Here is an 18,995-nt window from a genome sequence, read left to right as displayed (position 1 = left end):
GGACTTGCTGTAGCAACTGTTTCAAAGCTGCAATTTGGCTGTAAGGGGCTAACCACACCATCACTTTTACATAGTCTTATGACGTATGTCTCGGCCTGAGCACGGGTCTCTGGACCTGCATTCGGAGCATAATCAGTTTGCAGATGATGCGCCGGTAACCCACGGTCAGGCCGGGACACATTTCAGAAGGTCACACATAAGGCACTAACTATGCTGTCATTTTAACTCCATGCAGTTAGGACATACAGATGTTTACAGTATACAATGTGTGTATGGAGGCGCTAAAGGCGCTTCAGTGTTTTCAGGACATTTAAATGCCAAACACATAGGAAATTGAATGAGATTAAAATCAAAAAGTAGTATGTATCCAAAAACAGTGTCAAAAAACAAAATACCATAAAAACAAGCCCTTATGTAGATATGGCACTGGGAAAATGGAAAAAAGAATTTTTTTGAAAAAGTGAGAATACCAGAACTGCAGAATGTGATGCTCGGTCACAAACTGTTTAAACTACTTAAATTAGAAAGGTCACAGGAGTAAGCCACATGCGACTTAGGCCTCAGTCCCATGCCCGTTTGTATACGTAAAACTGCTGTGTGGATCACAGAGTTGGGAGCCGGCTGTCACCACGTGTGGCAGCAATTGTGCCCTGCGCATGACTACATCTCTTTTTAATTCAATTATGAGTTTGGAAAAATAAAACCAAACAGCTTACATTTCTAACTCCCCTCCCACTTGTAACACCACATACGTCAATGTATTATATAATTATTTCAGTTGATACATAATGTCCTTAAATGTAATGTCTTTTTCCTTGAAATCTTGTAGTATGGACTCCTCTTCCAGAGAGCACAGGAAGTCGACCTGTAATGTTCTATCAGGGGGGGGGGGGGAGACACGACACTTCATCCAGCCAGTGTCGGGCTATCCGTTTTCTTGCTATATAAAGTAACCTCGCTACCGCTATCTACTCTTGTTCCTCTATTGGTAGATCACTCACAAACAGTGATGCAGGGATGAGAAGCCAGGTAAACAAAGACAGCACCCCTGGACTCTGCAGGGCCTATCCTATAAGCACCATAACATACCTTCTATGAGCACCATAAGTGGACAGGTTCCCTTTATACGGGGTTGTCCATAGAGACGTTCTGCAAGCTATTGCTTATCCACTGGATAGAAGAGATGTTGGGATCAGTGGGAGCTCTATCCAACAGGGGTCAGATACATCCAGGAATAAACGGAGACAGCGCATGTGGGCAACCAGCACTCTGCTTTGGGTCTGACCACTGGGACAAGGTATGAACAATCTGCAAATGATCTATCCCGTGGTGAATCTTAATGTCTGTTGGAACAACCAAATTCTAAAATCACTTAGCTGGAGACTAAAAATGGAAAACCTCCCTCAAAAAGGTGCCTTCACACAGGTGCGATTCTACGCCACAAGCACCGCACGTCTTACACATCAACTTGCTGCAGGTCACACTTTTGCTTGCATGTTGCAACAGCTTTATGGTGTAGAATTATACCACCTTGTGATGCCCCCAGAAAGAACCAGCAGTCAGTCATGGGCAAGAGATGTAAAATAAGGCTTCCTTTATTAGTTTTAATATTAGTCTACAGAGGCAATAAAAAGAGAAAAGTGCAAATTTGTACAGAAAGATGCAGGACAAAAAGTGCAAACGGGAAAATTCACAGCTCCAGGGAATCCCACAATCTCATTTATGTCATTGTATACAGTGTTAAATAAGGTCAGGAAGAGGCTTATTTACGGGAGGGGTGCAGCGTGGAAATATTGGGGCGAGCTCAGTAGCATTTTTTTAATTTTTTTATTTTAATTATCGTGTCCACAGGAAGGAAAAAAAAAATAGTGGGAAATAATCCAAAGCATGCACAAACTAATGGCGAAAACAAAGATTGCAAACCAAAAACTGGAAGGAAAAAGAAAAAAGATACAAAATGTCAAATAAATAATCAACCTGTTACTTTAATAATCCCTTATCAGACCTCCGCCTCCCCTGCGCCTTACCATCCAGCCTCCGACTTAGCTTGGAATGGAGGATCTGCTACGTACAGAGCACTACAAAAACCTCACAGGGAAATAAAGTGTTTTTTTGCACCATCAGGAGCGGGAAGCTGCAGAGAGCCAGCACCATGCATCCCAGGTGGAGTACAAGAAGCCCTTTTCCTGATCACAAGATACATTCACTACAAGTAGCAGAGTCACTTGCCTAAATAAATTCACTTTCTCGTTTGTTCACCTTAAAGAGTACCTGAACTTTTACTTCGGAGCGCTCCTCCTGTGTCAGCAGTTTTCAGCTCCTTCCTGCAGCTGAACACGACCCCACTTAGCGCTATATGGGGAGACGAAAATAGCCCGGGAGCGCTCTAAAGCGAAGTTGCAGGTACTCTTTAAAGAGGACTCCACTTTGGCCTCTGACCATCCATTGCCTGAGCTTACATGCTGTTGCCATGGAAATCCAACGGTTAGCACCTCAGTAAGGGACCCCTTTACAAACACGACAGAGACCAAAGAACATTTTCCCCGATGCAGTAAATACGGTAATCCGTGTGCCAAGTGTTGCATAGAAACACAAATAAAAACAGAACCGAGGGTGATCTAGAACACTGCATTACGTTTAGCTCTGAAGACTTTACTAATAGACGGAAAAGTTGCATCCAACACCTGACAACGTTACAGACACCAAAATGGACTGGACAGACAGCACAAGTTTGCTGGAGTTCTGGATCTGAGCGACTTCCTACTTCTGCCCAAACACAACGAACTTGATGTAAACTCCAGAAGGATCTGTGCAACGTGACAATTAATACTGCTTGCAGATTACGTCTCTACCTCAAAGTGCGAAAACACACACAAAACAAAAAAACGAGGTTTCAAGTATAAGATGCTGCCGCGGATTTTGAAATATTAGGGAAGGGGGAGTTACTAACTTTCCCATGCGCAGGCATCAGGACAACAAACCATCTCTGCTCTCACCAAGGCACTTTCACACCTCAGCAGATGTCAAACATGGAAAACCCTTCTGCACAAGAACAGCGCCAACCATCATCCAACTTCCTTGACCAGACTGAACAGCACTGCGACTACAGCTCCGCGAACGTCCCACGACAAACTACTTACACGACAATTATATATCCACCTGCGGCCTCCGGAGAAATCCAAAAAGTTCACAATCCCCTCCCCCACCAAAAGAATCTCCAAGGTTCTCAAGGCACTAAAAATACGCAGCGGAAAATATTGGGGGAAGCTGGGTTCAAGTTACCTTTATACAATATTACATTCACATTAAATCTAATAAAAGGACAGAGCAAAAGTTGCGTTTTGTGTTTTGTTTTTTTTAATAACTAAAGTGACTGATGAGGCAGTCGGAGCGCGGCGCTCCGCGTCGTCTGGAACCCTCTAACATTCGGCTATCATATTACTACTGTTGTCCAACAACATAAATATATTTATATATCACAGTGTATCCACATCGTAACGATGGCAGAGTAATTGTCCTCACCGAACTTTTGTTTAATTCTCCGTTTAATATACTTTATATATATTTCTATATTTACTCCGTACAATGTAATGCTGCAGTCAGCGCCATTAGAGAGTTCTTTATTTGAAAGCATTAATGACCTATACCGTGGAGAGGATGGTCTCCCCTCCCTGCTACCCCAATGGGCTCAACGTTCCCTCATCGCCCCAATCTCATGTGCCCCCCTGCAACCTTAGATGGAATGAAGCCTCCTTTGTGGGAAGGGGCTGCAGAAAGGGGATTCAGAGTTGTTGTCGGGCTTGTTGCGGTCAGGAAGTAGGTGCTGCATTGTGGCTGCAGCGAGATCTTCCTTCTAGCCACCAGACATTGGTAAGAAGATCGCGCAGCAGCCCCCCTGCTAGGTAGTCCGCAGGTTGGATCCTTGTGGGTTACTGATGGACTTCTGAAGGCTGCTGATGTTGAAGTTCTGTAAGGAAGAAGTCACAGTTGGGGCAAACTGGCTAATGGGTTGGGAGGGCGGTGGTGCTGTTGGTGGCCCGCCGGGTCCACTCCATTGCGTTTGGAACGGTGTGCTCTGGAAGCCGAACTGCTGAGGGCAGATTCCTTTGGGGTAGTGAGCCAAAGAGTTGGCAGAGGCCGCAGGGATTGAGACAGGGACCCCTAGGGACGGAGTCATAGAAACGCAGGGGGCAGAAAACTTCCGTGCCATTCCAGGTCCCTAAAAGTAAATAAAAGTAAGTATAAACTGCAACCATAGTGCTCTACTACCTACCTGTTACCTACCAGACATTGCTCCTACAGGGATCCAGCACTGTAACCCTACTAATTGTTGTAGAAGAGGACATCACAAGAAGTTCATTCGTTATGAACTCCTCGCATCCAGAATGTGAGTGCTGTTGCCAGGAGGAGACACTGTAGCGGTCAGGTGACTTCCAGTTATTATTGTAGATGACAACAGCGCTGTCATTGCAGCTGACGACCGGCAAGTACAGCCCTTTCTTATTTTAAGATAGTTACAGCTATAGCAGCAATGTTATCAGATAACCAGACAACTCCTTTAAAGACTTCCAACAGGTGGCTCTACAGAGGTATTATACCTTCTCCCATTGACAGTTGCAAGGTAGGTGGTGCTGCACTGGCATTCTACCATCTGCCATTTTCAGAGCAAGTTTCCCAGAGGAGCATTGCGTGGCCTTGAAAGAAGGCTGTTTGGGGAAAACAATTCATGACCTGTCCGCAGGATAGGTCATCAATAGTTGATTGGCCAGGGTCCACTGCTCAGGACCAGACTGATCAGCTGATTGACAGTGGGTGACCAAACTCCAGTGTATACTGGCGCTGAGTGGAAGCTGCTGCTCCAACCACCGTGTGATGGACCGCACTTGTAATTGCAAATGTGGCTCTCACTGAAAATCAATTTTTCTTCATACGAAAATCTAGTATTTTCCGTGGAAAACCCCCCTTTAAGGCTTTCTACACCTACTTGATGCTCTCCACAAACAGAAGCAGTACCCCTCCCGACCGGCAGCTGTCAAGGTATGCTTGTAGTTTCCCAACAGTTGCCACTCACCTCGTAGCTGGGATGTCCACACTTGCTCTTTTTTCCCGTCAGGTTCATGGCGTCCCGAGCCCAATTGTCCACTAGTTTGTGCAAGTCATCCGTAAAGGTTCCCTTGCGGCTGGAGGAGGAAGCAGGGGCCGTGTTTGACTGGTTGGCTGGAGCATTTGAGGGGGCGACTGTGTTGGTACTGCTCGTCCCTGTAATGGAAGAGAAACTGTGCATAAAAAGAGAAGGCCACAGGCGATTTTATGCAACGGAAACCCCCTCATCTGAGACATCTCGAATGTGATGACATCTAATGCCTTATGTCTAATGGAAATGCTGTCTAGATGATTAGTATCGACAGAGGACACATTTCAGGGTGCAATCTTGTGTTTAGGGCAAGTTATTGGTTGGTGCCCTTGTGTCATCCTATTTTCCAGGCAGTTGGTCTACGGAAAGTGAAGGTCTGGTACACATGTATCTCCACAGACACTACTGACCTTACAAGCATGACGTTGCAGTCCACGTTCATCTCTGAGCATTTATTAGATCTACACATAAAAGAAGAGTCCTTGTGCATTACTTATCCTATATTATACTCCAGAGCTGCACTCACTATTCTGCTGGTGGAGTTACTGTGTACATACATTACTTCTCCTGTACTGATCCTGAGTTACATCCTGTATTATACTCCATAGCTGTACTCACTGTTCTGCTAGTTATTATGATCAGTCAGTGAGTGGGTTGTCAGATGTGCACATAACACCTGTATGATTGTTATCAGAGGGGGTCTGCTTCTACCAGGAAGAACCGGCTCAGTATTTGTAGTCACCTGTAGTGGAGACTTTGCTGCCTTAGATGCCTCGCTGCTCCTACACTCTCCTATCCTCCCCATAGACATGTGCTTATACCAGGGTGCTCTTAGTTTCTGCCATTTGGGCTGACCACACTGACACCCTGTAGTGTGACCCGCTGACAGGTCAGACAATGATATGGCCCCTGGGCAGAACTGAGAATGTTAGAGCAACACATGATACACCGATAGATATAGAAAGGATAATTACTACAGAGCTGGTTGCAAGGACAGACTTTTTTCACCATCTTCCCTGAAGCAGAGAGAGAGAAAAAGTGTTAGCACCGAGCTAGCATCCCACAGACTGATATAGGGGAGGGGGATCAGATAGAGATTAAGATGAAGCAAGTGGTTGGGGGGGGGGGGGGGCGAATCAGCCAGCGGGCAAGAGGCAATCAGCAGAACAGCGAGTCCTCCAATCGGCCAAACACCCACTCAAAGCTGCAGGTTAAGCACAAAGCTGCTGAATGAGGTAAGCTGGAAAGAGTCTCCTGAGGAGGAAGGGGGCGCATCTGCAGAAGGATATCTGGCTGATGTTTTGGAGGCTGCTGATCAGAGGAGTAAGGGTTAACCAAGAAGATGAACTGCTGCTGTATGACAAACAAATGTCGGGGCTCCACAGAATGGGGAAAAACAAACATGGGGCAACTGGTAGCCCCAACTGGTACTACGCTATATGACTGTTCAACAGAACGTCATTATTTTTTCCTTACAACGGTATAGTAGAAAGTTAAAGACTATATTGAGACTTGTATAATATAACAGACAGCTGTAGCAATCATCCACAGTGCAGAGAGGAAAAGAAAGTGAACCCTTACATTTATTGACCTATAGACGCCCAGTTAGCAGCAATCACCTCCACCAGATATTTCCTGTAGCTGCATATAAGATTTGCACAACATTGGGGAGGAATTTTGGACCTTTTTTTTTTTTTACTACAGATGTGTTTCAGTTAATCAGTATTTCTGGGATGCCTTGTGTGTACAGGTCATGCCACAGCATCTCCATAGGTGTAAGAACAATGATTTAGAACATTTACGTTCTGGAATGGCTTTCTCCTACATTATTAGATTCAGTCTGTATTTTGGGTCTGTCTTGTAAATCACCCAATGTCTCTTCAGCTTAAAGTCCTGGACGGTCGCCCTTACACCCTCCTCTAAGATGTTCTGATCCACCTTAGAATTCACTATGATCACAAGGCATCCAGACTGAGAAGCAAAGCAGCAAACTATGATGCCCCCTGTACCACAGTCCCAGATTATGATGTCCCCTCCACCAGGCTCCACGGTTGTGGTGCTAAGGTTGTGGTGTTCGTGTGCAGGGTTGTTTTTTCCTCCATGTTGGGCATGCGTGCTTAAAAAATTCTTTTGTCTTCTCCATCCACAGAAGATTTCTCAGAAGCATCAGGCTGCAGTGTTATTTTTGGCCAGTAGCAGCTTCCCACGTGGTGTCCTTCCATGATCACCATTCTTGGTCACAGTGGACACATCTGCTATGTCTAAAAGAAAGCAGGTTTCATCACCATCAGAGAAGGGGGTTCTTTAATGCAAGAGCAGTGAGACTGTGGAACTCTCTGCCTGAGGACGTGGTGATGGCAAAATCCATAGAGGAGTTTAACCCCTTCCCACTCCAGGGCGTAAGTTTACATCCTGGCCACAGAGTACTTCCCGCAACAGGGTGTAAACTTACATTCTGGGGATAGCGCGAAATCATAAGCGGGGGTGCACCGTAAAAAAGTCATGGCTTTTAAAAAAATGGAGATCAAAATCCGCCAAAAATCGTTGTCTCCTTAAGTCCTTAATCTTACAGGATATAGACATTAGGTGACCAGTGGGCTTGTTGTTCTGGGTCTTACATTCACGTAGGAATTATCAGAGGTTGATCCAGGGATTATTCTGCTTGCCATTATGGAGTTGGGAAGCAATTTCCCCCCGAATGGGCTAATTTGCTTCTGCCTCTTGGGTTTTTTTTTTTTTTTACTTCCTGTGGATCAACAAGGGGGTTGAAACAGGCTGAACTACATGGACATAGTAACATTTTCTTCCTTCAGCCTAACATACTATGAACAAAGGTCTCTGCAGTCTGTAGACTCTTCTGTAGGTCCTCTGCTGTTTCTCTCAGTTTCCTTCCCTTTGAGGTTCCCGGTTGTGCTCTTGGAATGATCCAACACGACGCTCCCTGGGAGAGTAGAGCAGCGCTGAATGTCCTCCATCTGTAGATATAACCAGGGAGTGATGTGCACCCGGGTCTTCAGCTTTTGTAGCCTTTTCCAGCTTCATGCGTCTATTGCGATTTCTGAGTTGTTTGCATTGAGGCGCAGCTCACAGGGACCTTAAGGGAAGTCTGTCACCTAAATTTTGGCCCATTAACCCAATATACTATTATGTATGCGCTGTTATAAGGAACCCAGCATTACCTTTATTTGTCAAAGTGTCTCCCATGCAAAGATAATGCCCAATAAGCTTCCTGCGTGTCATATGCTAATGAACGGTGAACCATCCCATTGGCAGTCCTCTGACAGCAGTCTGGGCCCTCCTTCAGCCTATTCTGGTAAAAAAAAAAAAATAGCACCCCCATCCCTTCCCGCTGGAGACTTAATACGTTCCACCTCGAAAGCACTTGTGCCACACTGACACATGCAATTGATGTCAGTCTAGCCTGAGAAGTCACTGTGCATGTACCCAATTGCGCAGTTCATTGCAAGCACATTCAAAGTGGAACGCATCATGTCTCAGCGGTTTTTAGGAGAATAGGCTTAAAGAACCCGCATTGCTGGTAGAGGTGGACCGCCCATCAGACTGTGCCAAATTTAGTTGAGACTTCCTTTAAGAGAGCTGTCAGTAACTGGGCTTTGTGTGCCTTTATTTAATGGGCAAAACATCTATGAAATCTGCACCGCTACCCTCATCTCTTTAATGGAAACCCCTTTTCCCAATCAGCTATCAGAAAACTCATTACTGCAGAGGTTCACTTACTTTTTCTTACTGCAGTGTGGAAGGTACTAGCAGATGTCGTTAGGGCAGAGTTTCCCAACTCCAGTCCTCAGGAACTCCCAACAGGTCAGGATTTCCTTGGTATTGCACAGGTGATGTAATTGTCTTCGCCTCAGACATTGCCACAGGTGTTCTCTCTATAGCAGGGGTGGGCAATTAATTTTCCCATGGGGCCACATGAGAAATTGGAATGGTTTTAGAGGGCCAGACCAACATACGAAGGCTCCATGCACATTGCCTTAACCCCTTAGTGACCAGGCTTTTTTGCTTTTTTCCATTTTTGTTTTTTCCTACTCCCTTTTAAAAAATCGTAGCTCCTTTATTTATCCATCGACGTCGCTGTATGAGGGCTTGTTTTTTGCGGGACGAGTTGTATTTTTCAATGGCACTATTTATTGTACCATATAATGTACTGAAAAACTTTTTAAAAATTCTTAGCGGAGAGAAATGGAAAAAAAAACGACATTCCACCATCTTTCGGTGCGTCCTGTTTCTACGGCGCACAAACTGCAACAAAAACAACCTGATATTTTTATTCTATGGGTCAGTACGATTACTACGATACCAAACTTATATAGTTTTTTTTTTGCTGTAGTACTTGTATTTTTTTTCTAAGATATTTAATTTTTTTCAATTATTTTCTGTGGTCATTTTGTGCGCGCAATAACTTTTTTATTTTTCTGTCGACGTAGTTGTGCAAGGGCTCAATTTTTGCGGGATGTCCTGTAGTTTCCGATAGTATCAATTTGGAATACATACAACTTTTTGATCGCTTTTTATTGCATTTTTTCTGGAAGACAGGGTAACTAAAAAAGTGTATTTCTGGCATTCTTTATTTTTTTTTTCGGACGACGTTCACCATGCAGGAAAAATAATGCACTACTTTGATAGATCGGACTTTTACGGACGCGGCGATACCAAATACATATTTTTATTTTATGATTTAGATTTTTTAGTAATTGATATGGCAAAAGGGGGGTGATTTAAACTTTTATAACTTTTTTTTTTTTTTACAATTTAAAAAACTTTATTGACCTTTTTTTTAACTTTACTTTGAAGTCTCCCTGGGGGACTTTAACATGCGATGCTTTGATCGCTCCTATAGCATTACGTCATACTGCTTTTTTACAGGCAGTCTATCAAGCCACCCTGTCTGGATAACTTGATAGGCAGTCTGCTAAGGCAGCCCTGGGGCCATTCATTAGGCCCCCGGCTGCCATGACACATGCACGGCTCCCCCGATCTCACCGCGGAGGGGCCGTGCGGGACCCCCGAACGCTGTTCGGGGCATTTAAAGGGTTAATAGCCGCGATCGGCCGAACGGCCGAGTGCGGCTATTGCCCGCGGGTGTCAGCTGTAATAAACAGCTGACGCCCGCGCTGTATGGAGGGAGATAGCGGCGCTACCCCCCTCCATACACGTCCTGCAGCTGCAGGACGTAAAAACACTATAGCGTGGTCGTTAAGGGGTTAATGGGGCCGTATTCCAGCCGCCCGATTTGCGGCCAGAATACGGCCGCCATTGAAAATGAATGGCGCTGTAATACGGCGCGGTGAACACCCGGTGTTTCACCCCGTTTTACGGCGCGGCCCCCGTGTCTGCCAATGGAGAGGGGAGCGGTAAGGAACACTCCCATCTCCTCTCCGCAGCAGTGAACAAAATGGACAAGGCTTCGGAGTGCATAGTTTCGCTGCTTCCCGTTGCTGACACCGGACTCTTTGCGGGCCGGTCCGAGCTATTCAGCGGGCCGTGCTTTGCCCAGGTCTGCTCTATAGGATAGCCTGAAAACATGACCTGTTAGGGTCCGTGAGGACTGGAGTTGGGAAACACTGTCAGAGGATCCAGACACAGAAGAGAAAAACTGTACAATAGCGCCATCTCTGGACACTGCAGCTTTTCCAGCTGCTGAAAAACTACACAACCCAGCATGCCTTCTGGTTCTTGTAGTTGGTGCATGCAGGTCACAGACTGGCCACTGTTAGGCTGCTCTAACGCTCACCACTTTTTACAGCATTCAGTGCGGCATTTCAAACACACGCTGAACGCTGCACAACGCCGCCATCGATTTCAATGCGGCTTCACAAACTACCGTTGGAGCGCAGTGTTAAAGCCGAAGTTTTTGAATGCAGTCTGCTCTGTGTGTGTGTTTAGGCGCTTTGTTGTTTTTTTTTTTTTTTTAGATATATAACATCCCTCATCACAATGATGGGGTGTGTTAAACGCTGTAGAACACGTTTGAAAATGCCACTCAGCCGTAGTAAAATGTTGTGTTTTGCCAAAGCCTGAGTGAAAGCGGCCTTATGCAGAAGACCAGCGTTTCAGGGATGGGGTTGTTGAATAGGTTTTACAGTGTACACCCTGCAGCAACAGTGACGTGATACGTTTACTCTGCGGATTGGTACGATTTCCACAATACCAAAATTTCCATAGTTCATTTGCTGTACTACAAAAAAAAAAAAAAAAAACAAACAAAAAAAAAAATATATAACTTTTTTTTCTCTTTCCGTAGATATGGCTGTGTTGTGGCTCATCGTTTGTGGGGCGACCTGTTTTCTACTGGTACCATTTTGAGAGTTCATCTAACTTTTATTGAAGTCAGAGTGACCTGATGACTGATTTCTGCTCAGTGTGCAGGATAAATCTGTTATATTGATAGATTAGACTTTTACAGATATGGAGATTATATATTTTTCTTTAAACTTTTTTTTTTTTTTTAATCATGATAAATACGAGTAAAGGCGGGGTTGGGGAGGGGACCTTTAGTGTCCTTTATTTTATCTTTATAAATAAAACTATTCCACTTATTTTTACTTTTCTTCCACAGGGGACTTGAACTTGCAATAGTTCGCTTGCTTATATCATATACCAAAATCCTTAAGTATTACAATATATGGTATTTCTGTCAGCATTCTATTAGGACAGGCCACAGGCCCATCCTGATAGGCAGAAATACATGACAGCCCTGGGTTGCCTTGACAACTGAATGGCACCTTGCAATCTCATTGCAGCGGAGCCATTCGGGGAGCCCCGGAATTCAAATGCTCAGATCAGACCTCACTTCGACATTAAGGCTGGGTTCACACTGCACGGATTCCGGGCGGAGATCCCGCCGTTTGGCCGCAGCGAAAAAACGTGAGATTTCCGCCGGGAATCCGCCTGCAGCACTTAGCTGCAGGTTTTGAAGCGGCCTGGCCGCACCCTCTTCTGCTGCGGCAGGCGCTCCCATAGAGAAGAGCGCGGCTGCAGCGGAAGGAAAAAAAAAATAAAAATTTTTAACATGCTACAGCCGGCAAAATCTCGTCCACATGGCTGGCTAATCCCGGCATTAGCGGCTGCAACCGGATTTGCCACGGCGAAGATTCGGACGGAATTTCCGCGGCAAATACGCCCAGTGTGAACCCAGGCTTAAAGTCTTAACAGCAGCAATCAGCGCCAACGCTGATTGTGGATGTCAGCTGTCAGACAGCGGGTACTCGCAGCACACAAACGCTGACACTAAAAGGAAATTGTGGCCCCCTCAGATACAGATGGATGGATATGATGCCCTGGGTGGTTTAGGTTGATAGCTTACAAGTTATCGCCTCCTGGACCCGACTGCTTTTTTTATGTGAGATAATCGCTGTTTTGCCAGAGTGTTGATTTTTTGTAAGGAGCTTGGTGATGGCACTCTCCCTCCAAACAGCTTTAATGGAAGCTCTGCATTAAAGGGACCAGAATCCACATGGGGAGTGTTTACCACGATCGGCAGTGAGGAGTTCTAGAGTAGTGTCTGGCAACTTCTGGCTCTCCAGCTACTGTTAAGCTATAGATACCAGTTCAAAGCTGTAGTCCTGGTAGTGGGGCCTGCTGGGAGTTGTAGTTCCACAACAGCTGGGGAGTAGTCACAGGTAGCGATCTCCATCTGGGCTGATGATTTTGTCTCCTCACAACTTTCCTGCCTGCACCCCTGTCCTGGGTGGGAGAAAGAAGCATGCGAGCGGGAGAGGATGGAGGAGGAGAGAGAGACAAGGAAGGAGTAAAGAGTTACACACAAAGAGCCAAGCAGGGCGTACTGAGAAATCGCGTCCTCCTGCCGGCCACTTTGAAGGAGACCCGCTCTGACGCGCAGTTAAACTTGGCCCAGCCTGTGATGGAAACGGATAAAACACAAAAAGGGACAGAAGACAAAAAACACAGTAGAGAGACAAGTCACAAGACACCGACATGAGGCCCCACACCCAGATGTACAGCCGCCGGCCACTGAAAGGGGAAAGAAGGACCAAAACTGATCACAATTCCCATGAATCACCCTGACTACTGCCCCTTAGGGACGAAGCGTGCCCTGGCAGGTGCCATGGTCCCGGGGGCCGTGACAACCCTCTGAACATCGCTGGGGCCTTAATGGCTGGACTCCACCAGACACCAATCGATGTCAGGACATAGTCACACACAGTGGTCAATGGGTGGTGCAAAACTGCGCTGATGGGTGGTTTTACCACAAATAGGCGCGGTTTTCAACAATTCTTAATGGCCGCACAGTTTTGCAAGTAAAACTACTGTTTATTGGCATAATCGTGTACAAATCAACTTGAAAACCACACTGAGCTGCACTAAAAAGTCAGCTGCGCTGTCAGCTACCCAGCAACCACTTAGAGCAGGGCAAAAAACACAACTACCGCGGTTTTGCAGTAAATACAGCAAAGTACAAGCATCATCTGTACATGTCGCAAAACTCCAGCAATCCGCAGTAAACTGTGCGCGTTTTTGGCCTTGCAGACCCTGGCTTATCCACACTGCATACATCTGCTGTATGAGTGGGTGGAGCTGACAGTCGGACAAACAGCAACTGTAGTACCAGCAGCCGCCAGGAGAAGGCAGTTCATCTGATAGTCTAATGACTGCTAGACTGGATCAGTAAAGGCATTATCGCAGAGGAGATGCCCAGCAATAATGAGCGCCAACCACAGGTTTTACCTTGTCCCTGTCCCGATAAACTCGGTGCAGACAGTGCGGCGTCGCTGGTAAAGGCGGAGCAGAGGATATCGCTGGAAGGTGAAGGTTTCAGGAGCCCGGAATCAGCCGCATTGCTAGGAGGTAGGAGAAGGTGCTGCTGCGGAGGAACTGCAGGCGGAGCACTCTGTGTGGACAGGTCACCTAGCAGTAAAGAGCAGTACATGAGGTGCAGCAGTGGGGATCACCGGGGGTCGCTACGTACACAGCTATAATGCATACCTGACAACTGAGGGCTGCGGTTCCCATGAGAGCTCCCTCTGCTGGATTTGCTGCCTTTTCCCTTGGTGGGTCTCCTTCGCCGGCCAGAGAGGGGCGCTGCAGGTGGGATGATCAGAGCAGGTGGCACTTTTCCCAGCGCCGTGTACAGCAGCTCGATCTCTTTCTTCTGGCGACCGTGCAAATCCTGGATCTCTTTGAGGTGTCTGGAGATGAGAGGAAAAGAAGTGTGAGCGCAGAGCCTAATGTAGCAGAACTGAAGTGGTCACTGACATAACCAGAGACTGCTCTGCTGAATCTATCTATCCTGCTCTGAACAATCACTCATCGTACATCGGGTAACCTCTCCGGGTAACCTCCCCCCCCCCCCCCCCCAGCATTGCTCACTTGTCCCGTAGTCTCCGCAGCTCCTTCTTCAGCTCCTCATCTTCAATGTCAGACTCATTGTCGCTGCTCATATAGGACGAGTTGAAGGAGTTGCTGAGGCTCTGCAGGCTGACCTTTGACCCCAGAGGGTGCTGCGTGACCGGGCTGCCCAGGCTGTCGTCCAGAGCAGCTCTGGGTGGATCAAGCAGGGCGGCTGGTGGTTCGGGGTGAGAGGAAGGTCCATTTAAATGCAGTTGGCGGCCCTCCAGGTCATCTTGGGCCCGAGACACTGAGAAGCGACCGACTCTGTCCGTGGTTGAGGTGGTCACTTGGAAGCGTCCCACCTGAACTGGCTGTTTGGAGAGAGTGACGTGGGCAGCGGTCTGTGGCAGTCCCGCTCCATCCACAATATCCAATGACCCAGCCGCCGCCACGCGCTGAGGCTTAACCAAGGTGCTCTCCGGGCTGCTACAGGACATGGAGGAGGTGGAAGAGGTGGATGATGAAGTCTCCGCTGGGGGCGGCTTTGGTTTTAGCACATCATCTGCAGCAACCGAGACCTGGAAGGACAAGGCGGAAATATTAGCTGCAATTCTGGAGGAGCAAACGCACAGATGGCGCAAAACTAAGCAGGACAGTGTGCATGGCGGGGTTGGGGGGAGCACAGACCTGAAACCGGCCCATCTTGAGGACACTTGTAGACATCTCTGCTTCTGGTTTGGGTTTTGCAAGTTCCGGAGCTGTAAAAAAATAAAAACACAAGTTGAGGTCCAAAGAACTGATGAAGCAGTGACCCAAATAATCACTGACTGCAGCGTCACCACAACAGCCTTGAGACAAGACGGCACTCATCTTAGAGCGACCCCCTGATCCCGAGTCTGTAGGTGGGGTTACATTATCTTCTGTCTGTACTATTCACCATCATTGCACCTGGTCTTCTGCTTTCTAGATCACAACTGCAATCTTCTGACTACTTGCAAGATATATTAGACTACGGATGCATTACACCTTGTGCGATTGACCAGCACTGCTCACGTGATCAGTGCTGGCCAATCAGCAGCGTGACATGTCTGACTACTGATGCGCAGTATGCGTTACTAAGAAGAGTGCAGTGGGAATCTTGAAGATGAAAAATAGGGAGAGAATAGATGGCACATAATATAAATTCCCCCATCCCAGGACCGGAGGGGTTCTTTAAAGTCCACTTAAGCTATAAGACTAGCACCCTCCAGCGACTGCGGAGTCTTAAGGTACGTACCCTCAGCAGGGGGCTGTGATGAGGTGCTGACAGCTGCGGAGACATTCGTCAGGGCTGCAAGCTGGAAAAAGAAAGACTTGTCATTAAAAGGCCATCAGGTTACATTTCCGGGGATCCCAGAATCACGCCAAGAGCAAATTACAACTATAACTCAACACCACACAGGGCACTGTTCTCCATACAGGAAGCTAAACATAGGGTCATGGGTTATAAGGGAGACCTTGACTGTGCAACCAGAATGAGAGCAAGCTATATAACCAGGTACATCAGCCATACAGTCTTTGGGGAAAAAGCTGGGATAATTTATCTCCAGGGACCGTAGTGGCGGCCATATTGGCAGTCACATAATAAAGGTGCCGCTTAGAGATGAGCGAATGTACTCGGTAAGGGCGATTTCGCAATCGAGCACCGCGTTTTTCGAGTACTTCACTACTCGGGTGTGCTGCGGGTGAGAGGGGGGTTGCAGCGGGGAGTGTGGGGGGGGGGGGGGGGAAGAGAGGGAGAGAGAGAGGGCTCCCCCCTGTTCCCCGCTGCTACCCCCCACTCCCCTCTGCAACCCCCCGCCCCACAGCGCACCCGAGTACTTTTCACCCGAGTAGTGAAGTACTCGAAAATCGCGGTGCTCAATTGCGAAATCAGCCTTACCGAGTACGTTCGCTCATCTCTAGTGCCGCTTGATGCCCTGGAATGGGCTTACCAGCTTTATGCCTAGTGACCTCAAGGGAGTGCATGTGAGAACAGGGCATTATAGGAATGGCGGTTCACTCTCGCAGCAGTCACACTCACACAGTTGGGTGCAGGGGATGTGGGGACAGGATCAGGGCTCAGCGTCCTTCTCAACTGGAAATCCAGGTCCTCCAGGGGTTGCTGGGACTGAAATGAGAATCACTGAGGGGTCAAGGATTGAAAACACCTGGTCTCATGGTCTACCCTATCCTGAGCTGGGGGTCAGCACACGGGAGGGGAGGACGACAGAAGACAGACATGCAGGGGTCAGGGGGTTATGAAGAAGAGGAGGCTCATGCGGCACCTGAGTTAGTGAAGGTCCTGGAAGAGGAGGCAGCGGTTCGCCCGGCGGACTGCCCACAGTGTACTCTGCCCCAGCCGAGGGCACCTACAGGACAGGGAGAGGCAGCGCCATCAGAGAGGCACAACATACACATAACCTCCCATCACAACTGTCTGTCATGCACTGCAGTAGGGTTAGCATTGGTCGCAGCCGTTGGATATGGATTAGAAACCAGCATTCCTGTTAGTTCTATGGAACAGTTACGGCTGCTGCACTATAACCTCCCGGACTATCACTCCCACGTCTGCACGTTACCTCCACTCCTGAGCCCCACTTTGCAGTTTAGATAAGCTTCATACTCCAGAGCTGCAGTCACAGTTGTGCTGATTGTTACTGGAAACAGTCAGTAAGCTTGTGGACTTTCCCTCTGCTTCACCCCCCCCCCCCCCCCCCCCCCGCTCCCCTCCCCCGACTGAGCACTTTTAACACAGCGGAGTAGATGGTTACATACTGACAGTGCAAACTACATGTTCCTACTTTTACTGACCCCCACAACTACTTACCGGTACCCTACTGAGTGGGGTCTTAGGAGGGGTCCCAGATTTTCCTGTGGTTGCCGTGGCGACTGGGGTAGACACGTAAGTGACGGGAGTAAAAGCTTGTCCAGGCGTCAGACCTTGGCTCAGGATGGGCCCTCCGGACGGCCCCAAAGGCAAACTTGAAGGTGGTGCGGTTGATGTAGGCTTTGTCTGGGATGAGACTGTAGTGGCTGGAGGCCCTGGCAGGGGCACACCGTCGAGTCCTCCAGAAGCTTCTTGCGGGGTGAGACCATGCGGAGCGCCCACGCTGCCATGCTCACTAAACAGTGACCTCAACTTTTCCTCCAGGGTTTTGATATCATCGATTCCAGATTTTGTTAAGCTGTCAGAGTCACCCTCAATAGAGTGAGCATGAGGAAGACCGGGGACTGCGGCGCTTGGCTGAGGTTGACCATGGGGCAACGAGTGCTGTAAGTTGGGCAGGCTTGGCACTTGGCCTATAGGCACAGCACCTGGCAATGGGACCTGAGAGGACAAAGGTGTGGAAGCAGCTCCTCCTGCTTGAGCTACAACAGGGGTCGTTGCGATGCCGGCAGGAAGGGGTGCCGCATGGATGATAGGTGGATTGCCAGCCATGGCCAAGCCTACTGCTGCTACCCCGGCGTAAGTAAGTGGACCGGATAAGGGGAGGGACATGCTAACTGTGCTAGCCACGATGGACACCTCCGCTGGCTTCATGCCGCTCTCGGGATGAGGCACATTCACTGGGGCACTTTCCACAAAGCTCAGAGCAGAAGTGCTGCTGCTTAGCGGGACTGCTGGTCCTGTGATGACCGGAGTGGACATTGAGGTGTGAGGCATCGGCGCTGGAGGAGAGATCAGGGTTTGCTGTACTGCTGCAGATGTACCGACAGGAGGAACAGCCTGTGCAGCAGGCGACGTCATAGCTCCAGGTGCAACAGGAACCCCGATGACCAGAGGCAACGCAGGTAACGAAGACACCGGGAGAGGAGTGGCTGTAGATACAGAGACCCCAGAAGACGACTCAGCGGTGGCGACCGGCTGAGTAGATGCAGCAGTGATTTGAGGCACAGTGTTTGGCACACCACTCCAGGGTGCAGTGGCTGGGGCGGCAGTCACTACCAACTCCACCACCGATTGAAGAACACCAGGATGTAGGCCGCTCTGGATTGCTGCAGATGTAGGTGGCAATCCGGACAATGCTGCCGAGAAGGACCCGGCAAGATTCGTCAGGGAAGGTGGGAATGGGGGTCCGGTTTGGTTAAAGATTGGTGGAGCTGTGTTGGGACCCTCAGCCATCTGTGCCTGTCTCATCTCCGCAAAGGCATTATGTAGACTGACCGAGGACGCAGAGTGGGAGAGATTCATCCCAGGACCGAGAGACACTGGGACTAAGAAAAAAAAAAGACCCATCAAACCTCAACATTAAAAAGGTCTTTTTTTTGCATGAGGCTTAAATAGAAGAAATCACCCCTTCCCAGCAATCACCTGTAATATGAGGGTCCTGCAATGGAGCATTGAAGAACGTGGGCTCCCGCAATCTGCTCTCTGGAACGGGACTCACGATGAACCGTCTCCCAGCGGAGTGAACGACTTGTGTGTTGAGACTCGGGACAAGATCTGGAAGGAGACAAAAAAAAACAAAAAAAAAACACCACATCAGCATGGTTTACGCCACGGCGAGCGTGGCCTTGAGGGATCACA

The 18,995-nt window shown here is 48.1% G+C and overlaps 2 protein-coding genes across 12 annotated transcripts in view; one reads left to right on the top strand and one right to left on the bottom strand.

Annotated features, from left to right (window-relative positions):
* Window positions 1-11,598, top strand: part of RAD52 (RAD52 homolog, DNA repair protein) — a 68,279-nt gene extending 56,681 nt beyond the window's left edge. Inside the window, exon 13 of the mRNA XM_066590939.1 lies at window positions 11,400-11,598. The gene's annotated coding sequence lies outside the window, so the exon portion shown is untranslated. The remainder of the gene's footprint in view (window positions 1-11,399) is intronic.
* WNK1 (WNK lysine deficient protein kinase 1) overlaps window positions 1,571-18,995 on the bottom strand; it is a 90,502-nt gene continuing 73,077 nt past the window's right edge. For 5 of the 11 annotated variants that reach the window (XM_066590922.1, XM_066590928.1, XM_066590932.1 and 2 more), the window contains 13 exons: window positions 18,780-18,911; window positions 17,295-18,682; window positions 16,753-16,836; window positions 16,509-16,595; window positions 15,723-15,783; window positions 15,134-15,204; window positions 14,486-15,024; window positions 14,102-14,304; window positions 13,844-14,023; window positions 12,922-13,014; window positions 6,109-6,150; window positions 5,072-5,259; window positions 1,571-4,219 (listed from right to left, as the gene is read on the bottom strand). In XM_066590922.1, the coding sequence (XP_066447019.1) occupies window positions 3,899-4,219; window positions 5,072-5,259; window positions 6,109-6,150; window positions 12,922-13,014; window positions 13,844-14,023; window positions 14,102-14,304; window positions 14,486-15,024; window positions 15,134-15,204; window positions 15,723-15,783; window positions 16,509-16,595; window positions 16,753-16,836; window positions 17,295-18,682; window positions 18,780-18,911 (3,389 nt within the window). In that variant the 3' untranslated portion in view covers window positions 1,571-3,898. The remainder of the gene's footprint in view (window positions 4,220-5,071; window positions 5,260-6,108; window positions 6,151-12,921; window positions 13,015-13,843; window positions 14,024-14,101; window positions 14,305-14,485; window positions 15,025-15,133; window positions 15,205-15,722; window positions 15,784-16,508; window positions 16,596-16,752; window positions 16,837-17,294; window positions 18,683-18,779; window positions 18,912-18,995) is intronic. The other 6 variants (XM_066590923.1, XM_066590925.1, XM_066590927.1 and 3 more) reach the window with 6 other exon arrangements.

Source organism: Eleutherodactylus coqui, chromosome 2 (genome assembly GCF_035609145.1).
Source record: "Eleutherodactylus coqui strain aEleCoq1 chromosome 2, aEleCoq1.hap1, whole genome shotgun sequence".
Lineage (NCBI taxonomy): Eukaryota > Metazoa > Chordata > Amphibia > Anura > Eleutherodactylidae > Eleutherodactylus > Eleutherodactylus coqui.
The sequence above is the reverse complement of the archived record's forward strand: the minus strand, read 5'-3'. Positions and strand labels throughout refer to the sequence as shown.